Source organism: Phalacrocorax carbo, chromosome 1 (assembly GCF_963921805.1).
Source record: "Phalacrocorax carbo chromosome 1, bPhaCar2.1, whole genome shotgun sequence".
NCBI classification, from domain to species: Eukaryota; Metazoa; Chordata; class Aves; order Suliformes; family Phalacrocoracidae; genus Phalacrocorax; species Phalacrocorax carbo.
In genome coordinates, this window is record NC_087513.1 from 138263408 (window position 1) to 138283341 (window position 19934).

A 19934-nucleotide genomic window follows, 5' to 3' on the forward strand; every position below is an offset into this window, starting at 1 on the left:
TAATGCAGGAGTTACACCCCCTGCATGCTATTGAGTTTAACAGGAGCTTTGCCAACAAAACAAATGATGAAAGTAACAGGCCCAAGGCATGTTCATAAATTAAAATAATTTTGGTGATATCGATTGACAGATTATTTGATCTTACAGTATTTCACGGTTGCCATGGAAGACTGACACAACTGAAATCCTTTCTTTTAATCAGTCCTAGCAGAATAACTGAGCTGAGGCAAATGATGAACAAGATTCCTTAACTGAGGAATTTGGGGTCAAGTCTATTCAGATTATGCTTGCCTTGTAACTAAATTCAGCAAATCTGTTTTTAAAAAGCCCCAGTGTTGTACCTAGTTAATTACAATTAGATCTTGATCCTGACCTAATCTCAGTTGCAGAAGTAGCCTGAATAGACCCTTGTTTTTTCTTCTGTTAATATAGTTTATTTTACTCTAGTTCACTGTTGTGTCTTATCTGTAAGTTCTTGAGAATGTGGGCCTGTATGCTGGAAAAAACTAGCACATCTGAGTGCTCCATAAAATGAAAAAAATAGTAAAAGTTGGTTTGGGTAGGCTTTTGCTTCTCTAGGAGAACCCCTTCATTGGACAAGATAATTCACTCTGTAGGTAACATAAAAGTTAGAAAAAGGAAAGAAGATGAGGCAGACATTGAAAGCATTGGGACTGTTACCCCTGCTTAAGCTAAAAAGACAAATACAGCAGTCTGAATGGAGAAGGATTCAGAGTAGCAGGAGTATGTGAGGGTCTCAAAGTCTGCAACACTTAGCAGCCTGAGAGCAGTCTATAACGCAATTTAGAAAGGCTCTCTGTCCTTAACGTGCACACACAAATGAGATATCCATATCCCTACATTTTTCTTGTCATCAAATGAAGATACTAAGTGTAGAATAGCACCTACAAATTTTATTGGTGAGGACTCTAAAAATACTACTGCTGGAGAGCTGAAGTAACTTCCTCAAGTTCTAGGTATCTGAGATAGGTCAACAGCTGCTAATTTCTTACACAGATTGGAAAGAGCAAAAAGCAGAAATGATGCTGTGCCTTTTTTGGGAAGTGCTTGTCATCATTGCAAGTAACATTGAAACCTATACAGGGAAGGTGGATTACTGAAGTTACGGAAAACAAAGCTTGTGAAAATAAATTGATGTCACTACCTTTTTAATGAGCTTGCATGTTTGGTAAGTAACGATAATCAGTAATTATTGTATTGTATATTTAGACATATGCAGGACATTTAGTTCAGGTTCATGAGTTATTTTCATTAAAGAATTAAATTAAAATGCAATAAATATGATGTCCTAAAATAAAATTGAAAACTGGATAATTGAGAGGTAGTTGCGAAAGTAAAATCCGCAACACGTGGATGAGTTTCTGATGAGTTCTACAAAAATGCTACATCTTCTGTACTTGGCACTGATTTAGGGGTTACCAGGAGGCTGTGTTCAGTTCTGGTGTTTGTACCTTAGGAAAAATAAGAAACCATGCAGGAGATATCTTTTTAAAAGTTTAAAGGGAACAAAAAGACAGAGGGAAGCAGGGCTCAGAATAAGAGCATGTGAAGCACCTCCTACTGAAAGAGTTTAGAGCACATCTATGTTTATTCCATATTTCAGTGGTTAAGGCACTCCCCATGGAAGGTGGAAATTGAACTCATGACACTGGCAGTCTCAGTGGGTGTTGTTGGAGAAAAGGTCATCTCCTATGACCTGAGAAAGGTCTGCAGGGAAGAGTTAAGGCTGTGAGTGTCTTTTTCACATAAATGCCAAAGATCTGAAGAAAGCTTACATTCATTACCTGAGGGGTTTTTGTTTCCGATGAACCAGAAATGGCGGCTTCTCACAGTGCTGGATTTCATGAAGCCATTTTGGACCCCTAATTCTCTGAGAACTGAGAATTGGAGAATGAGTCCTGTGACCCGGGGCAATGAGTTCCCTGAAACATCAACACCTGAACAGCTAGGCCCTGTACACTGGTGAAGGTTGTGATAACTGGAAAACTAATTTTGTGAATTTAACACTTCAGCAGTTTTCTAAAGGTTACTTTTTTCCAGAAGAGACCTACAAGGCACTGTAAAATTGGGTGGTTATATGATTTTTTTCACAGCTGTAAATGCTTTGCAGTGCAGAATGATGCTCAGAGTCAGGTGAGGTGGTTGCACACAGCCTGCTGATACTGGTGCGTACTAAAGAAGTGCATCCCTTACCCTTTAGCCTGACTAACCAGTGTTGCATGGGAGATGCTAGCACAACTAGCCATGTCAGAATGAGAGTAAGCATGACCTTTTCCCCCCTAGACTACGGAGGAGCGGGTTCGGCTGCCGGACATCCGAGCAAGCAGGTGGTACCAGTTCCGCGTGGCAGCTGTGAATGTGCATGGGACAAGAGGCTTCACGGCACCCAGCAAACACTTCCGATCCTCAAAAGGTTAGTTTTCATTCGCTGTGTCTGGTGCACACCTTCCGCTCACTCACACATGGGGCACAACCTGATCTGCCTACTTCTGTAGCAGAAGGCTATTAACAGGTGGGCTTTTGGGTAGTTTTGCCACCATCTTTAGAAATGGTGTGAGATTTGTTTGAAGTTGGCAGAGGAATTAAAGGTTAAAGATGTCATTATTCTTTTATCAGTGAGGGGTCTCAACGAGTAAACCTCCTTTTAAACATTTTCCGCACGGTTGGTATCAAACAACATGACCTTGACCATGAAACATGAAGGAACTGGGGTTTCAGTGTGTTATTCCGAGAGGTTTCTCTTATTTTTCTTTTTAGCTATGAGAAATATGTTGCTGCCATATGTGTAGCAGAGTATTGAAATGTTGCCTGTATCTAAATAATTGTAGCAGCATTGTTTTGATGGAACTGCAGACTCCCTTAATATGTTACCCCTTGCTAGCACTAATCATAAAAGCTTAAGAATAAAAAGGGTATAAATGTGAAGTAGCATGTTTCTGTTCATTAGAAAGGCATGCTGGACAATCCACAAAGTATTGTAGGAATTTTTGTTGCCATTTCTGGTTTTGCAAGGGTTTGGGTAATAAAATAACTTCAAAAATTATTTCTGTACCAGTAAATGGTACTTGGGGGATGGGGGAGATGGAAACGGATCTCCCATCCTGTGAAGTTGCTGGCATTGTCCCTGGTTGTGCCTTTGACCCACATGAAGCAGAGTTTTCCTGGATGACTCTCAGCATAGTATAGGAGTCAGCACAGGCCAGAGACTATTCCCAGCAGACCGATGGTCTGGATGTGGTCACTCTCTCTTAAAGGCGGTCAATAATGTGGGCATAGCCAGACCATGCTAGTTGACTTTAGTACCAAAGAATGAGCTCTATTACTCTTCACTCTACTAATAGAGGTAGTTTCTAACAGAAGGACTTGTGTTTGTTTTAGTAGTGACAGAATCTTTACACTGATATAACACATATTTTGGGGAATACATTTCCTCCTCCTTCCGCAGATAGAATTATCTTGCAGTACAGGCAGTTGCCATCTATCGGTTCCCATGCTAGCTTTTAGCTTGCTGTTCGACCATAGTCAGTCCTAGAAAAAATCTTATTGTAGATGCAGCTATAGAGGCATGCAAGTGATTTTGCTGGTATGGATGGTTTAATTACTGAGTAAGTATACATTAGACTCAATAATTTTTTTCATGCTATAACCACATTTGTGGTAGGAGGGTTGGCTAGCATAGCTATCCCATTAGGGCTGTGACCACAAACCTTTTCAAGTATAAAAGAGGTATTATTTTAATAATTTATTTTACTTAAGTAGCCTATCTTTTCAGTCACATCAAAAATACAGTTCCTTCAAGCTGTGTTGACCTTACTGCAAGGACTCAGCAGCAGCAGTAGCTTTCTCTGCTTCATGAGTGGCACTTCAGCAGATACAGCACTGTGTTGCTGAATCTGGCACCAACTTTCTTTTAAAGTCAGACCATTGTCAGTTGTTTTACTGAGTTTGTAAAGATTTTCCAACTATTCTGCCTGGAACCACTATAACTGCAATTACATAAAGGTATATCATGGTATCTCTGAGGTTTTGGCTTGAGCATGACATTTTCAGGCAGGATTTGTGTTACCTTCCAAAAAATTCATCTCCCACTGAGTGTGGTAGCCACAGGAGTAAATTGTTCAAAATACCTACACTGGTAATGAATATAAGAACATCCATGGTAAGTCATGCTGAAGGTCTCTTTAGCCCAGTATCTGACTCCAGCCAAAAGTGGGTGTTTGAAGAACAGCATGAGAGCAGGATAAGCACATAGGGATACTTCTTCAGCATAGGCTCCCAGCTGGTAGTGATTTGTGTTTCAGGAGCTTGTGGTTTTGAAATGATTACATGTTAGATACCAGAGTCCTCTTTTTCTGTGGTCTCTGCAGCTACCCCTGAAGCCCTTGCTCTCCTTGAGTGCTGCTCATGGCTGTCTGGTGGAGGTGGGGAGCACTTTTAGGACTTTGTGACAAGGACAGCAAGGGCCAGTAGTACCTCTGCATATTCTTACCTGATAAACCAAAATAATGGGATGTTGATAATGGCAGAAAGTACATAGCCAATGTTGTTCAGAAGGCTTCTATAAGCCTCAAAACAATTTTCAAATCTAAACTCCAGCCCTTGGCAGAGAATCATGAATTGCCAGACAAACAGCAAGGAGTTCAGTTAGCTAGCAGCTTCGTAGTCAAAATCACCCTGCTCTGGCAGCTCACTTGACTATTTTAGAGGCTTTGGTATTGTCAGTGGTTATTATAAAGATACTGTGTTCACCAGCTGAAATGTGTAGAAGCACTAGGTGACACAGGTGAAAATGCTGCTAGGTAGTGACTGTCAGGAGTGATACTGGGATGCTTCAGTCGGTATCTCTTAGCCTCCGTGTCCCCACGTAAGTGCTTGCAGCAGTAACAGTCATAGTGTTATACAGATATTTATTTACTACTTTGGAGATCAGTGGGAAGTGGCAGCCCCTCCCTGGCAGAGAGGCAAGAAACTGCTGCTCAGATGTGTCTAGTTTTTTGAGTGTCAGCATCTACTGGCCACTGCTGAGCTCCTACAGGCACATTTAACCTCCAGTTTGGAAAAGGAAAGCGGGCTTTGGCACATCACCTTTGGAAGGATGCTGTCTGTGCTACGTTTGTGTGAAGTGTGGACAGAAATTCACTTTAGTTCTTGAACTGTTTCTATTCACCCTGTTGTGCCAAGACCAAGAGAAGATTATTATCATCAGACTTAACAGAAGTTTTCTTCAAAAAGAAACACTTTGATCAAGAAACATGACAGCAATTCCTAAGACAGTTTCTCACACAAAATGCTGAACTTTTACCAATTGCTCATAAGTTATAATGAACAGCAAATTATTTGGGTTTGTTTTTTCTTTGAAGGAGGAAAAACATGATATATAATCTGAATCTAGGGAGGAGTATGGCACCACAAAGTCTCTGTCACTAAATATTTTAAGCTGTTAAAAAGAACATTGAAAAACATTGGTGCTGTAACTACTCGGAGAGAGACTTTTTGTCTGGTTACTACAATACTGTTTTATACTATTTTGTGTTTTTTGAAAATGCAAAAAATATGATCTCTAAGCAGACACAGCAAAGTTTTGTTTTATTCAAAATAATGTTAAGTCTTCTGAGTTTTGTAGTTTCCATTAACTCCTCTATCACTTAATAAAGCTTTTTATTATCCGAATTAGTTTAATTTCCCAGTCACAAAAAAGACAAAAACAGGAAAACAAGAGTATTTCATTAAGCATTCCAGCTTACCATTCTTCATTTAGTTGTGTTTTGAGGTTTTATCTACTGCAGCTTTTGATGCTCTTTTACTGTAAACTTTTGAGGTGAAGGTTTATTAGCTGTTTTACACTGCCTCATGTGTTCATTTATGGCATTAATCTGTAAATAATAAATAAAGTGACACAGCTGAGGTAATTTATGGAATATTCAGAGCTTAAGCAGTGAGAATTTTTAAATGCTGTTTATTTCTTTTTTTGTAAAGGAAATGAAGGATTTGCATGTATTTGTCTGGCCTTCACAGGAAATGAAGTGATGCTTCATTTTGCCAAAATGTGATTCCAAAATTACAAGAAACACAGATTAGACTATACCTATCTGTTTGGAGCAGAGTGGCTACAAGATGAAGTGAATACTGCACCTTGGAGAGTGGGTTCTTTCGAGAAGTAGAACTCTGCACATGGATTTTCAGTTTGATACTGTCAGCTAAAATTGATCAAAACTTTCCGCTAATTTGACAGTGGTTTCCACTTCACTTTTCAGGGTTTTTCAGTTGTCTGTGCTTTCCTTTTCATCTTCAACTGAGTGGCAACAATTTGCAATAACAGCAATAAATAAAGCTAACAAATGCCTGGCTGAACATTTTTGATCCCCAAAGATACAAACATTTCCCTTCATATTTTGACTGGCTCTCTCCAAGCTGCTTCATTTTCTCTGGAAGCAGGAGAGGACTGTTCCTACAACCCATAAATGAGTTTCCTTGGATGAAAAGCTACCTGTGCTTTTCTTCCATTAAGCAGGCACCCAATAGCCTAACCCAACTGGTCAGAAGCTGCTCGGCACTAATGTTACGACTTTTAATTTACTGCAGTTGGGTAAGAGTTTTTAAGCTATTTTTTCCTAGCGTCTTATGATTTGTGATGAGAATGAACTCTATTACTAAGAGACTGCAGTTAACTAGAGGGATAAGTGTCAAGCCTTTCCATATAATATATTGTCTTGCTGGTCTGTAGTTAGGTACTGTGCCATTTTCTGAGACAAAAAGAGGCTATAAGATGAACACAGTAAGCCCAAATCATCCGATCCTTCTACCACTGCTAAAGGTTTTTATCTTCAACATGAAGGCAGTTGCTAGCACACACAGGATAAATTGTCAAGCAAAAGGAAGCAGACAACATTGTTTTCACAGCACATAAGTACCATGCTGGATGTGATTTCATGCATACATTACTGAGTGTTAGTAAAACCAGAACAGACACCCACTCCCAGCAATAAAATTCTTTCCGTTGCCCCTTTGGGACCAATGATTTTTTTATACTGTTGCACAGCTGGTTTATGTGTGCCATTTCCAGTGGGCAAAGCCAGTCCCCCGCTTATGCTTTGGAATTGTTTAATGGTTGGAAACTTGTCCGTAGAGCAGCTTCACCAGGTTTTTAAAGTTGGAAGGTCTAATGTTTAAACGAGAGCAGTGGGAGATCCATTTAAAGTCAGGAAAAAAAGCTTGATAAAAAGGGGTTTAGAGTCAAACTTGCTATCACTTTGGCAGCTTAGAAGGGGAATACCACCAGTTCCAATGTCATTATTTTCTTCTCTGAGATATATTCCAAATCATTTACTGTTTTCATTACTGCCACATTTAAAGCCAAAGTGGATGTATTGCAGAAGTGTTTGATGTGACTCTTGTGTATAGCTTGCCCATACTGTTTTGTTAACGTTGCAAAGTGCTTCCAGATCCTATTGATTGAAAGAATTTTGTAAAATATAAACTGTCTATGTTTACAAATATGGGTGTGGGAAGATGTGCATTTTGAAATGGTGATGATATGAGGGTTTGGTTTGTTTTTTTTTTTCTTTTATTTGCAGCAAGGAATCCTCTCTTTTGGGGACTGGAGACAGACTTTTACTTGTGATGGCTAAGTAGCCAGCAAGACAAGAATTTAAGCCCTTTGGGAATACTCAAGCCAGATACTATCCAGACAAATGCAGTACTTACTCCATGTGCTGGAACAGCAGCTTCAGCCTTGACCTAATGAAGCTATCATTTCTAGCAGCAAGGAGTGATTTACTTGTCAGGCTGCTGAGACCAGAATTTTTTCAGATTTGAGGACAGCTGTCTGTGCCAAATTCTAGTGTGTGTGTGTGTATATATATGTAATTACTTTTATTTTATTTGAGTTGTAGCATAAACTGCAAAGGAAAAGCTGCAACTAGCATCACTCTTTCTACAAACCAAAGAATTTGATTTAACACTCAGATAAATTAATGTATATAAAATTTCAGAACTTTACATTTGAAAAACTGGCAGTAATTTCTGTTTCAGTAATTTAATGATCGTGCATCTGAATTATACATGTGGGCAGTCAGTCAAAGGGATCACAGATATATGAAGACTGTTAGCTTTATAGTCAGCAGAATGCCAGTTTAGCTTCATTGTCAGGTTAACAGACACCTCGTGTATAAGCTTTATAATCCAGTACCAGTTATTAGACCTTGAAGTATTTCAGCACAGTTATACACTGCTTTTAGTGTCTGCACAGACATAAGCATAACAGAGCACCTTGTAGAAGCATGACTTTTCCATTCAATAATGCAGTACTAAAGGCTTAAAAAATCAGAATAAAAACCCTATTCTGTTATCTGGCAACTGGCAGGCATGCATTATGGAGGAGCACACTCTTATACTTAGCCGTTTTGGGGGTTTGGGGTTTGGGTTTTTTTTTTTTGAGGGGGCTTTGGACAGGTCTGGAGTTTTTTGCTGGCTATTTTTTTGTTGGATTTCTTTTTTTGAGGGTGGGGTTTGGGTCATTCAGGGGTTTTTTTTTCCTGTTAATAACAGAGATCACAATATCTTGCCTTGCTGCTACTCCTTCTCACCTGTTTGTTTTGCCGATGACTCTGAATCCTTTCAAATTAAAGAAAATATTCATATTCTTGGGGTTTTGGCTTACAAAATCATAGTTCTGTCAGTTGTAATAGTGATTACTGTCACTGAAATAGATTAATAAATTATATAGTGGTATTGAAACACTTAATATGGGATGGATCCTGAGCTGGTTAAGTGGCTTCATATTTCAAGTAATACACCCCAAATCCAGTAAATATTTTACTGCTGTATCTGTACAATCAGGCAGGGTTTTTTTTCACACGATTAATTGCAAAACTGTAATAATTTTTGTTCATCTTTGACATCTTACATCCTTCTATTTTATTGTTTTCTCCAGCTAAGTCTCCTAGTTTTAAAAAACCTCTTCTAGAAAATTTCAAATGTCTTGACTTTTCATGTCTGCCAACTGCAGATCTCATTCCTTTCTGTCTTCTGCTGCTGCCACCACTACTCTTCCTCCTGTTCAAAGGCATTTTTGTGGATGACGTTTGCATCCAAGGCTTGCAAAAGAGAGACTTTGAAGAAAAGGGCACTCAGGAAAATGTTTCTGCTATTGCTGTATTATTTCAGATGTATATTCCCTTAAAGAGGACGTTCTTTCTTTCCTTAACTGTAGTAACCCAATGATTTTTAATACAATGTTTACATTCTCCCATAGCAAAGGTGAAACACTACTAGGTTCTCTTTTAAATATGGATCAGCATTTTGTCTGCTGACTGGACTGTTTCTAGTGAACACAGAAGAAATGCTACTGATAAAGTCGTGTTTTCAATGAACAGTGCAATTTTTAAAAGTACAGGGTGAAATGCTGGTGCTGGAGAAGTCAGAGGAAATGATCTATTGGTTTCAGTGCGCACATAGTTCTCCCTTACTATTTTCTTTTTCTGTTTATGTTACTGGGAAAACCAGGGATGTCTGAAGTTACCTTAAAAGAAAAACAAATTCCTGTGATTCTGAGACATCTAAAACCTCATTCTGATCAATCGCTATCTTTTTACAAAGAAAATTACACACTACCTTGCATTCTTAGGGAGACAGAAACATTTGAAAAGGAAGAATGTAAATTTGGTCATTTGCTTTTAGACCTATGAAAAATTGGTGAATAGAACTTTAAAATATTTTTTTAATTATTTAGTACACTTTGTCCAGAAGAGCTATTTCATTTAACTTTTAGATTTTTTTTAAGGACTTTCAGAGTCTTTTATAGATGTAGAATGAAGGCAAACATGTTTTATGGTTAGAATTGTTTTTGCTTATATCTGACCATTTGTGAAGACATTCTCTGAAACATTTTAATTCTATCCAATATGTTACATATACATAATACATGATGCATAGTACTTCTGGGAGATAACCTGAATAATTCACCTACAGTGATATGATCATGTTGCACTTCAGGATATAAATGTTTTATCGCCATAATACATTGTCACGTACATGACAAAACATACATGGAAAAACCTCCAAAATTTTAAATCAGTGTGGATGAAGGATTTTGGATTTATGAATAATGATTCTGTTTATATTTATTGTACCTAAATTTCATTTTATATCTACCTATTTTATTAAACTCTAGAAGTAAATGAAAAGTTGTGTTAGAGAACAGTAGAAAACATTTAATGGAATAAATCTTAAATTTATCCCCTCCAATATGAATAGCTTTGTATACTTTAAGATGGAGTTGTTGGCTGCTTCACAAGTAAGGAAATAAGGGTAAGGACAGTGCTTCCCCAAAGCCAGTAAAAAATAAATGGAACTGGCTTGCAAGCTGATTAAAAGAACAAGTGAGAAAAAAAAAGGGATTTTTCATTATTTTGAAAATTAAGTTAAATTTCCAGAATTCTTAAACTCAATTCTGCTTTGTAACTTTTATAGCCAAAAGTTAGGTTGAATAATATATGTTAGGAAACAGGAGCATCCATTACTATTTAACTAAAATGGCATGTGTGAGGAAACAGGAGTATCCATTGTTATTTAACCAAGAGTCCTGTTAAATAACAGGAATAAGCCATTATTTCACATCTGCTGATCTTTAAAAAGGAAATGCTGTCTTTATTAATTCTGAATGTGTCAGTTTGCATGACCTAAATGATGGAATTTTCCAGTGAGACTGTTTCTCATAGGGATTATCTGATGAACTGAGTATGCCTGGAAAGTTTATTTAACAGCTCATTTACCATTATAAAAAGATGTAGGTGAACTGTGTGGTAAATGAATGCCTGGTGTCCCCTCTGCACACCTCCAGTTTTATTTCTGGCAAATAAGTGGTGGCTCATCTGGCTAAAAAATTATGTGAAAATGGTTTTTTTTCTGGTCAGATTGTTTTTTTGTAGCTACAGGTTCATAACATGGCTTAATAACTATGAATTTCCTTTATTCTGCCTGATATAGTTTTAATTTTTTTTGAGTCTCACAGTTCACGTTTATTTAAATTTTGTTTTTGCAGTTTCCACGTTTTGTCACCAATGTTTGGCTACCACCAATGTTTGGAGTTAAAATGGAGGATTAAAAAATAGGAGTTATAGTAAATAGCAAATTGGACTTTCAGAAACTCAGTTGCAAAATTTCGATTGATTCACATTATTCATGGCCAGGGTATTATAGAGTAGGTCCACAAGGAGGACCTAACATTCAGTATTGGAAAAGGTTCAATATTGGAACCTCTGACTATCAGGTGTCCTTAACTCTAGGGTCAGCACAGAGAGAGCTGCAGAAATAATATCTCAGTTGATAGTGACCAGAAATTAAACCAGAAAGGGAAATAAATCACAGGGGTAGCTAGTTGCTTTTTGTTGTTCTGAAAAAAACCCTATAGACTTCTATGACATCAAAAGATATCATTACATCTTATTTATATTTATTCTAAGGAAGTATTTATGTCCTATGGTGGTAGATATCAATGCTAGAATTTTGAAGAAAGATTCAACATGTAGGAATGTAATTTTATCACCTGAGAATTGTCTGGCAACACTGAACAAATATTCAGTGTTTCCACCATACAGTTCTGTGATGACTCTACAAAGCCACTTGTAAAACCCAAATGTTTTATACTGGCTATGTATTTAGTGAATGACAGAAGTAAAACTGATAGTCTAGAACATTTTGATAAAGCTTCATATTTGTGAACTATCAGCAACACAGAATAATGACAAAACTAGATGCTAACACAATATTTTTATTTCAGGAGAGCTTGGATTTCTAGAATTTACAAGAAACCATATCACTTATGGGAAATTTTGCTTGAATTTTCTTCAGTGTATTGAGTGTTGAATCCAGTTTGTTTATGCCTGGTAAATACATAAGATGAAGATGATCTTTACCTTATTGAAGACCATCTTTACATTAGAATATCTTTTTGTTTACTTTAAATTCCAGATCCGTCTGCTCCACCAGCTCCATCTAATATCAGAATTGCTAATATCAGTGCAAACAATGATGGCAGTGTAAATGTAATTATTACCTGGGATCTTCCAGAAGAGCCTGATATCCCAGTGCACCACTACAAAGTCTTCTGGAGCTGGACATATAGCAAATATGTAATCCCAGCTAAAAAAAAGAGAAGGAAGATTACTGATGGGGTAAGAAAGAAAATAGTAAATGGACAGAAATATGGCTTATTTCTGACACAAAATAGAGTGTAAGTATGAAATATGTGTTAAATTGCCATGATTTCAGCAGCTGGTAAAGTAGTGGTCTTAATTTTTAATATGACCAACCCCATAGACAATTTTGATCTTGCAATCTGTATCTTCCACTGAACTCAGGGAGAGAAGTAGAATTCTGCCTTAAAATGCAGGTAAATACTATAAGATTTTGCAGGAGAGATGAACAGAAAGTTAAATGCTGTTTGTCCTCTAATTAAGGCTTATTTTATTAGTGCTTCTTAAAGATACAGTGCTTGTTTTATTTAAAAATCCTAACATCATCTGTCACATTGTTCTTTCACTATGCAAATAGAACTTGTGACAACATCATATAGAATAACCATTATAGGTCCAATGAAAAAACAAACCCAAAACTCTTCAAATAAGCTGCTGTATGAAAGATCTGACATATTTCCATAGCAGCAAGCTCCTATGAGTTTCTTGAATGATGTGTGAAATATTGCTTTATTGGAAAGGTATCTCTTGTGATATCCTTAAGCATATTGCATACTATTTTAAATTAGTTAGTAGAAATCAATTACAGACAACAGGCTGAACTTAATTCTCAGTGCTCTTAATAAACGCATTGCGAGAATTTGGTCCCCTGTCTATGTTAACACTGTGTTTTGGCTCTGGCTGCCCACTTGCGCTGTGATGAATGACAGCCGGAGGGTTATAGTTCCCTCTCTGTCCCTCAGTCACCAAACCCTGAGAGAAATAAAGGTAATGAAGGCTGTGTGCCGAGTTCATCTACAGCAGATTGGACACAGCAGAGGTGCCACCGTGCGAGCATGCTGGACCCATGCCTTCTCATGGGAATCGGTGGGTGGTCAGGGTCTGGAGGCTGCAGAGCCACCACCACCAGCTCTGTGCTGGGCAGGCAGGAAAAGGAGGTTTCCCCACAAACATAGACAATATGGAGTCATTTCAGGGGCTGAGGTAACTTGGTTCTTTATTTCTACTTGAGTTAAATACTTTTTTTTTTTTTAAGTAAACACACATAGGAAAGAAAATTCTTTCATGTACTTTAAAAAAAAAAACACTTTGGCAAGATAGGAGTAAGGTTGGACTGTGCTAGGTAGAAAAGTTTGTGTTCCTCAGGAAAGCTGCCATTGGCTAGAGATCTTCATGGCAGAGGCTATAGCCTAAAGATACAGGGGAGCTTTCTCTCCACAAGCTGGTCCTTAAATCACAAAACCCAGAGAATTTTAAAATTGAGCTAAATCCTTAATGTCACGTTGGCAGTTTGCACAGAGTACATCCTACGTATAAATATGTTAAAACAGATCCAATATAGACCATTACAGTAATTGGGACCAAGTTCTGGCTGTGAATATAGGGAAATCCTGAAGAGCCAAGGCATATTTTAGAGAAAATGCAGGATTTTAGAATATCTTTCGTATTACTCCTGCTCATTGTACTTTTTCTTCTGCAGCACATTATGAAACTGTACGTCAATGCCAGTGAGATTCAGACTTCCCCCACAGGACACTCCTGAGGCTATTGCTAATCAATGGTCCTTTGGACGGTCTAGGTGTCCCTGCTCAAGCAGGGGGGTTGGACAAGATGATCTCCAGAGGTCCCTTCCAACCCCTACCATTCTGGGATTCTGTGAATATTACAGCAACTCTTCTGTCTAAAAACTGAAACTGCAGAAAACTTAAAAAAATAAATTAAAGGTGGAAAAATCTTATTTTTTAAAGATCATTGAAGATTTTTTTTTAGCCAGTTTTTACCTTTAGATGTGGTCTAGTCTGAATAATTTTATAATTATTTCCATATGAAATCATTCCAGGTAGACATTCAAATAATTTGACTGCAATACTAACACTGTTAATTATAATCAGCATTATAGTCAATGTTATAAATATCTTAGCACAAAGCAAGTAAAAGTAATTGATATGAAATGCTTTTAACAATCCCTGAAGTGTTAAATATGGCAGTAAGTGGTTATCTTTTTCACTCTGATTGACCATCAAACTTCAGAGGCACAAAGTATTCTAATGAAAACATGGAGTAATGTCTTCTGTCTGAGATATGGACTAGAAGGGTACTTCTATAAATACATTTAAAAAGGTTAGAAATGTAAGAATACTGAGAAGCCTTAGCTCTTCTTTGCAATATCATGGGACTTGCCTTAATTTATGGATTATTGACTGGAGAATGATAAACCTAGTCTGGTTTTTCCCCATTTAAGACACTCCCATGACAATGGAAACTGTATTTTTACTTTTCTGCTTTCCATTCTATAGCGGAAAAGTGTTCTTACCAATGAGGGATTTTGGTGGTGGGTTTTTTGTTTTTTTTTTTCATTTTTGTTTTCAACAGTTGAAAGAAGTAGAAAATATTGACAAATGTACTGAATGTTGGATTTTAGCTATCTTCAGACTGTCTCTAGAAGAAGTTTTCAGTTGCTTTGCTAACACAGAAATCAGAGAATAAAATGTTTAAACTTCTTTGGCTAGAATAATTTTAGGCTTAAGAATTTGGCATAAGAAGAAATCTTCTTATCTGTAAAAAAATCATTTGGTTTTGACCTAAACAATAGGTGTCTGTATTTGCCAAGTAATTGCCAAAATTATGTAAACATCAAGAAGAACGGTATTTTAAAAATTACACACAAAAACAGAGTCCAATAAAATATATTGTTTAAAGAATGGAAATTTTCCTCTGTTGAAATTTATACATGAGTTTTCTAATTTCAAGAGAGTAGTGTGCCTAAGATAGCAGGACTGCTTTTAGTAAGGGCCTGTGTTTCAGTAATGCTATAATATTTTGTACATTTATTTTTCTCTATTACAGGCCCAAAATTACGTGGTCCTGGAGGGACTCCAACCCAACAGCAACTACAATGTAGAGCTGCAGGCAGTAACACGTTGGGGTCAGATACGCCTAAAAAGTGCTAAGGTTTCTCTCCATTTTAGCACAACTCAGGACACCAGGAATAATAGTGAGTAATTTTTTTCAAACATGTGAATGCTTTATCTCTTCTTTATCTGGTATTGCAATGTTTTATACTATTTCTCAAATTAAAAAAAATTCTTAAAGCTTTCTGTTTCATATCATAATGATCCTGTCTCAGTGAAGTTGAGTAACCTTTTAATGTTAAATTTAATATCTAAAAATTGGTGACAGTTTTTGCCTAAGTCTTTATCTCACATCCTACTCACCTGAAATAAACAATGCAATGGCAATGGAAGCATTTGCATGACTGTGGTGTTAATATTTTTAAGTGCATATTTTAATATTTTAATATTTTTCAAGTGCAATATGGGTAAAAAGACTTGTCAGTGGCTGGAATAAAACCATTTCTGTGTCTTTGTCTTAACTGGAAACTTTTAGCTTGCCATGCTTTTCAAAATCCTGACTGTTTTGAGTAGCTCACTAATTCAGATTCTTGGACCACACAAATATGAACCTACGATGAACTGATATAAAACATCAGCTCTTCTATTAGGGAATCTAAAATGTTCCATGCCTGACAAGCAATGAATTCTCAAGAAATTCTTGCACACATAGGAAGTACATTCAAATTAGCATCTTGAGATCTTTAGATGTCAAGTTATTTCTTGTTAAGATCGTCTTTAAAACCTCACATGCTAAGTAATAAAATTGAAAGTGTATCTGAATCTGAAAGTAAACCATGATTCTTAGCCTTAGTTAAATGCTATTTGTATAATTACAATACCAAGTTACTGCCCCAACTGCTGATGTATCTCTGATTAACCAATGCAGCAAAATTCTGATAATAAGATGTTGCTGGACCCTTCTGCAAGCATATTCAGTTTGGATATACATAAAATATTTTAAAGTAGTTGTTAGCTATGACAGACCTTCATATCTACAGTTCCTCCCCATTTTAATGTACCAAGAAGATAAAATAGATCTAAAGATCCTTCTTTTTTCCCATATTAAGCACACTTTTACTACCTTTTTGGTCCATGTTAAGAGACAGCAGAGGGCCAAGTTTTCATCTCTTCAATGCACTGAGTCTTTGCTTGAAATCCATATCAGAATACGAGCTTGAATCTCCACAGTGAGTGCATAAAGCAAGTTTGGGTTAAATACTCAGTGAAGCCCAATGTAAGTGAATATGAGAGTTCTGCCCTTTTCCATACTGACTCTCCTAGATTGCACCTGTACTTTCTATCATCCCCCTGGTCTTCTCGTCGCTTCTGGTTAGAAGTTTCTGTGAAGTTCTGGATCTCAGTTCTAAACTTTAAGGTGTTTATATTTCAGTCCGACCATCTTGACTGGTGTGTCACCAGATTATGTCATAGCTCTGAGAAAGAACATGTAACTGAGTTTACTTTACATCAGATCACAGGAAAAGGCTGGTGCCTGGATTTCGCCTTAGTCTGAGGCTGAGCTGTGTCCTGGTAACTGGGACAAAATTCTAGGTGTCATTATATACACCTAGCCAAAGTGAGACTGGGCAAGCTGTTGCATTTCTTTCTCTCATTTTACTGTGAGAATAGCTTCATAAACTTTCCCCTCTTGGAAGCAGAGATTATTAATCAGCTGATGTTTGTCAGGCTTTATTGCTGGTCTTGACATTAGGTCGGATCATCAGGGTCTTTAAACATGATAGTAAATAAAGCCTTTCTATATAACAAAAGCCCTCTAAACTGAAGCTGAGTAATTGAGATTGAACTGGGTCATTTTGGGTACCATTTTATACTTACTGTGAGAAACCCTTTCACTGGTAGTTCTGTATCAGCTCTCCATGGTCTCACCAATGGCCAGTCTCTCATGGTCTCTATCACCAACAAGTTTCTGTTGGGAGAGGAAGATTTTTGTTTCACTTTTGCCTCTCCAAAACAGTGCATTTCTCAGAACCTGATGCAGATCACATATGATTTATTACTTAGAAATCCTTTACCAAATGGAGTTCATTCACCCTATACTTCATGTGTGACTTCAGTGCTTTCATAATTTTCTGTCCACTCGAGTGGCACTTCTTTCCAGTCATCATCACAGCTACATTTAAATTCCTTCCACAATTTTGCTTGGATAATCTGCCCTCTCCTTGATTGTTTTCCTCCAGAAAACAGTTCATCAGTAGTTTCTGTGAAAGTCTGCTATCTACTAATGCCTAATTAGTATAGACTTTCTAATGCCTTGTGCTTTTTTTCACTTTACTGTGGTGACCTTTTTGGACTAAAAGGTTCATGAATTGGGTTGTTTTTAAATCAGAGTAATAGCACACTAAGAGCAATACTTCTGTTTTCTCATATACTTTATATATAGTATTTGACTGTTATGTTCAAATTATGAGCATCCATTTGGTTAACGAGCTGTATTTTCTTTTTAACTGCAAATCAGTGCCTGCAAGAATTAAAATACATATTTGTTTTACAGTAGAGTACTTCAATAATAGGTTTATAGACAAATCTGAGCATCCTTTCTGTTAAAGCTATGAAGTAAAGGCTTCAGGATTCTTTGAGTCTAAACCACTGATATTGCACATTTTAGTGGACAGAGCGCTCTGCTGAGAGGTATATTTGGACCTTTTTGGATATGTAAAAATTTGCTAAATTATAGCTTACGTAGAAAAGCAAATAAAAACTACTCCTGGAGGAGATGCAAATTCATCTTCTGAATCTCACTGAAGTTAGGTACAGAGCCAGTCCTGCTTGAGGTACTTTTGAGAATACTCAGAAGCAGATGGAGAAATATGAAAAAGAAAAAAAATATTGCCTGAGATATTATCTAGGACATGACATTCCCACCCCCTCTTTATCTGGGGACTTCCATGGCCGTTGGGAAGTAGTTTCAGAAGCAACATGCCAATTTTGCCGAAGTCCCACTGTCAGTTGTTCGGCTCTCTGTGGAATTAAGCTCTGTTTTTTTAGGTGTCTGTTCCTATTGTCAGAGTAGAGAGTAGTCCATAACCCGCTGAAGTAATTTAGTCCTGCAGACCTCTGTGCGCTTTGCCCTGGCCCTCTGGCATTATATTCCCCCACACTAAGAAATATGTTGCCTCACTCTATTTGTATGCTTCGGTTCTGGGAAATGCAGCAAGACTCTCTCTTTCTTGATCTTTATATAGAAATATTCTAAATTGGTGTCCTGATTTTTCTGGAAATGGAGCAGGCAGAGAATGGCAAAGCAGAGATTTAATAAAATTAAAATACTTTAAATTGAGGTATACCTAATAGATTTCAGTTTGTACTTCGCTCTACCACTTTTTGATTTCCTTTTAGGTAGTATAAACATTATGGTTATCTTGAGAAAGAATTTGCTTAAGTTTGATAGTTTCACTTTAATTTAAAACAAGCAAAAAAAAAAAAAGTAAAATTGTATCAGATTAAGCAAAGGTTTGACAAAGTAGAATTTGGCCAAAAAGCAAGTGGGTTTCAGCTGACGCTACATGTAGGGCACAATGCTCAAGCTACTCCTGGTAATTATTGAAACCTGAGTCTTTCCCTCTTTCTCTCAGGTATGTAGTTAATAGTTGGACACATCTAATTATTAGACTCTTTACTTTTCATTTAGGTGTATTACTGAATTAAATACAGCTTCTTTTTGTTAATCTGATGCAAATACTGTCCTTTTAACCAGAACTGATATATTTGCAAGTGTGCAATGAAAATGCAGTTTGAATCAGCATTGCTGCCTATTCAAATTAAAATATCTAGAAATGCTGTCAACCCTGCTAAATGTTGATGAACTGTTGGCAGACGAAATGCTTGATGAAGGACATCCCATTACCAGGGCTTGTTCGAAGCTAGGCACGCAAACCCAAGGGAATTGCTCAAAGTTAATTCTGCTCTTACAATGTTTTCCTAAGCATTCACTGTTCACTGTTGGAAACAGGAAAGTGGGCAAGAAAGATCTTTAATCTGACCAGAGAGTTCTTACATAGCATACCAAAGGACTATATGTACTTTGATGTAATAACCACATGTGGCACTCTGTGGGTTACACTCAATGCTGTCTTTGGTTTTTGGATATATTCAAACACTGCACAAATATAAAGACCATGAATGATTATACAGAACTACTGCTAGATACTATGCCTGTTTAAAAAGTCAATACATTAACATTTCTTGTTCTTGGGGATATGAGTACGCTTTCTTTCTTTATTATTAGTTTAAAAATTCAAAGAGCATTTTCATATTAAAATATATTTATCTTTTTCTCTCTCTGTCCAGAATTTTTTTTTGACTGAATTTCAAACAGATTATATGCTTTTCAACCATTATGGACAATTTGTTCTTTATATTAAATTCATTTAGGTAAGATATCAAAAAAAGATAATTTGGGTTAAAGATAGTATTATTTTCTGAATTTCAGCACTGTTAACAGTCATTATATGGCACTGTACTGAAATAAATAATTCCTGATTGTTTTGTGTATTGCAGAGGAACAGACATCTGCTGGGAAACCCCAGAAAGGACTGGTAGATCCTTACCCAACATTTCAAAGAAGAAAACCCACTCGTTTTCTTAAAATTGGCACTCCTTTCTATCAGGACAACCAACTTCAGGTCAAAGTCTACTGGAAGAAGACAGGTTTGTAAAATTTTTGTTTTGCTATTTTTTCTAAGAAAGAACTCTCATCAACTGCCTCAGCGTTACAGAACATTGATATATTATAATGAGCCTTCTACAATCATTCAAAGTTAAATCCTATACCGATGCTTCCTTCCCTTCCCCTTCATGTTAGAGT

General features: G+C 36.9%; 1 protein-coding gene across 2 annotated transcripts in view; it reads left to right on the plus strand.

Annotated features, from left to right (window-relative positions):
* The window catches only part of ANOS1 (anosmin 1), a 153310-nt gene that overhangs the window by 101187 nt on the left and 32189 nt on the right, over positions 1–19934 (plus strand). For both annotated transcript variants that reach the window (XR_010370377.1, XM_064437236.1), the window contains exons 6-9: positions 2305–2434; positions 11992–12194; positions 15063–15210; positions 19628–19777. Coding sequence is in view for 1 of the 2 variants with exons in the window: in XM_064437236.1 (XP_064293306.1) it covers positions 2305–2434; positions 11992–12194; positions 15063–15210; positions 19628–19777 (631 nt within the window). In the remaining variant the exon portion in view is untranslated. The remainder of the gene's footprint in view (positions 1–2304; positions 2435–11991; positions 12195–15062; positions 15211–19627; positions 19778–19934) is intronic.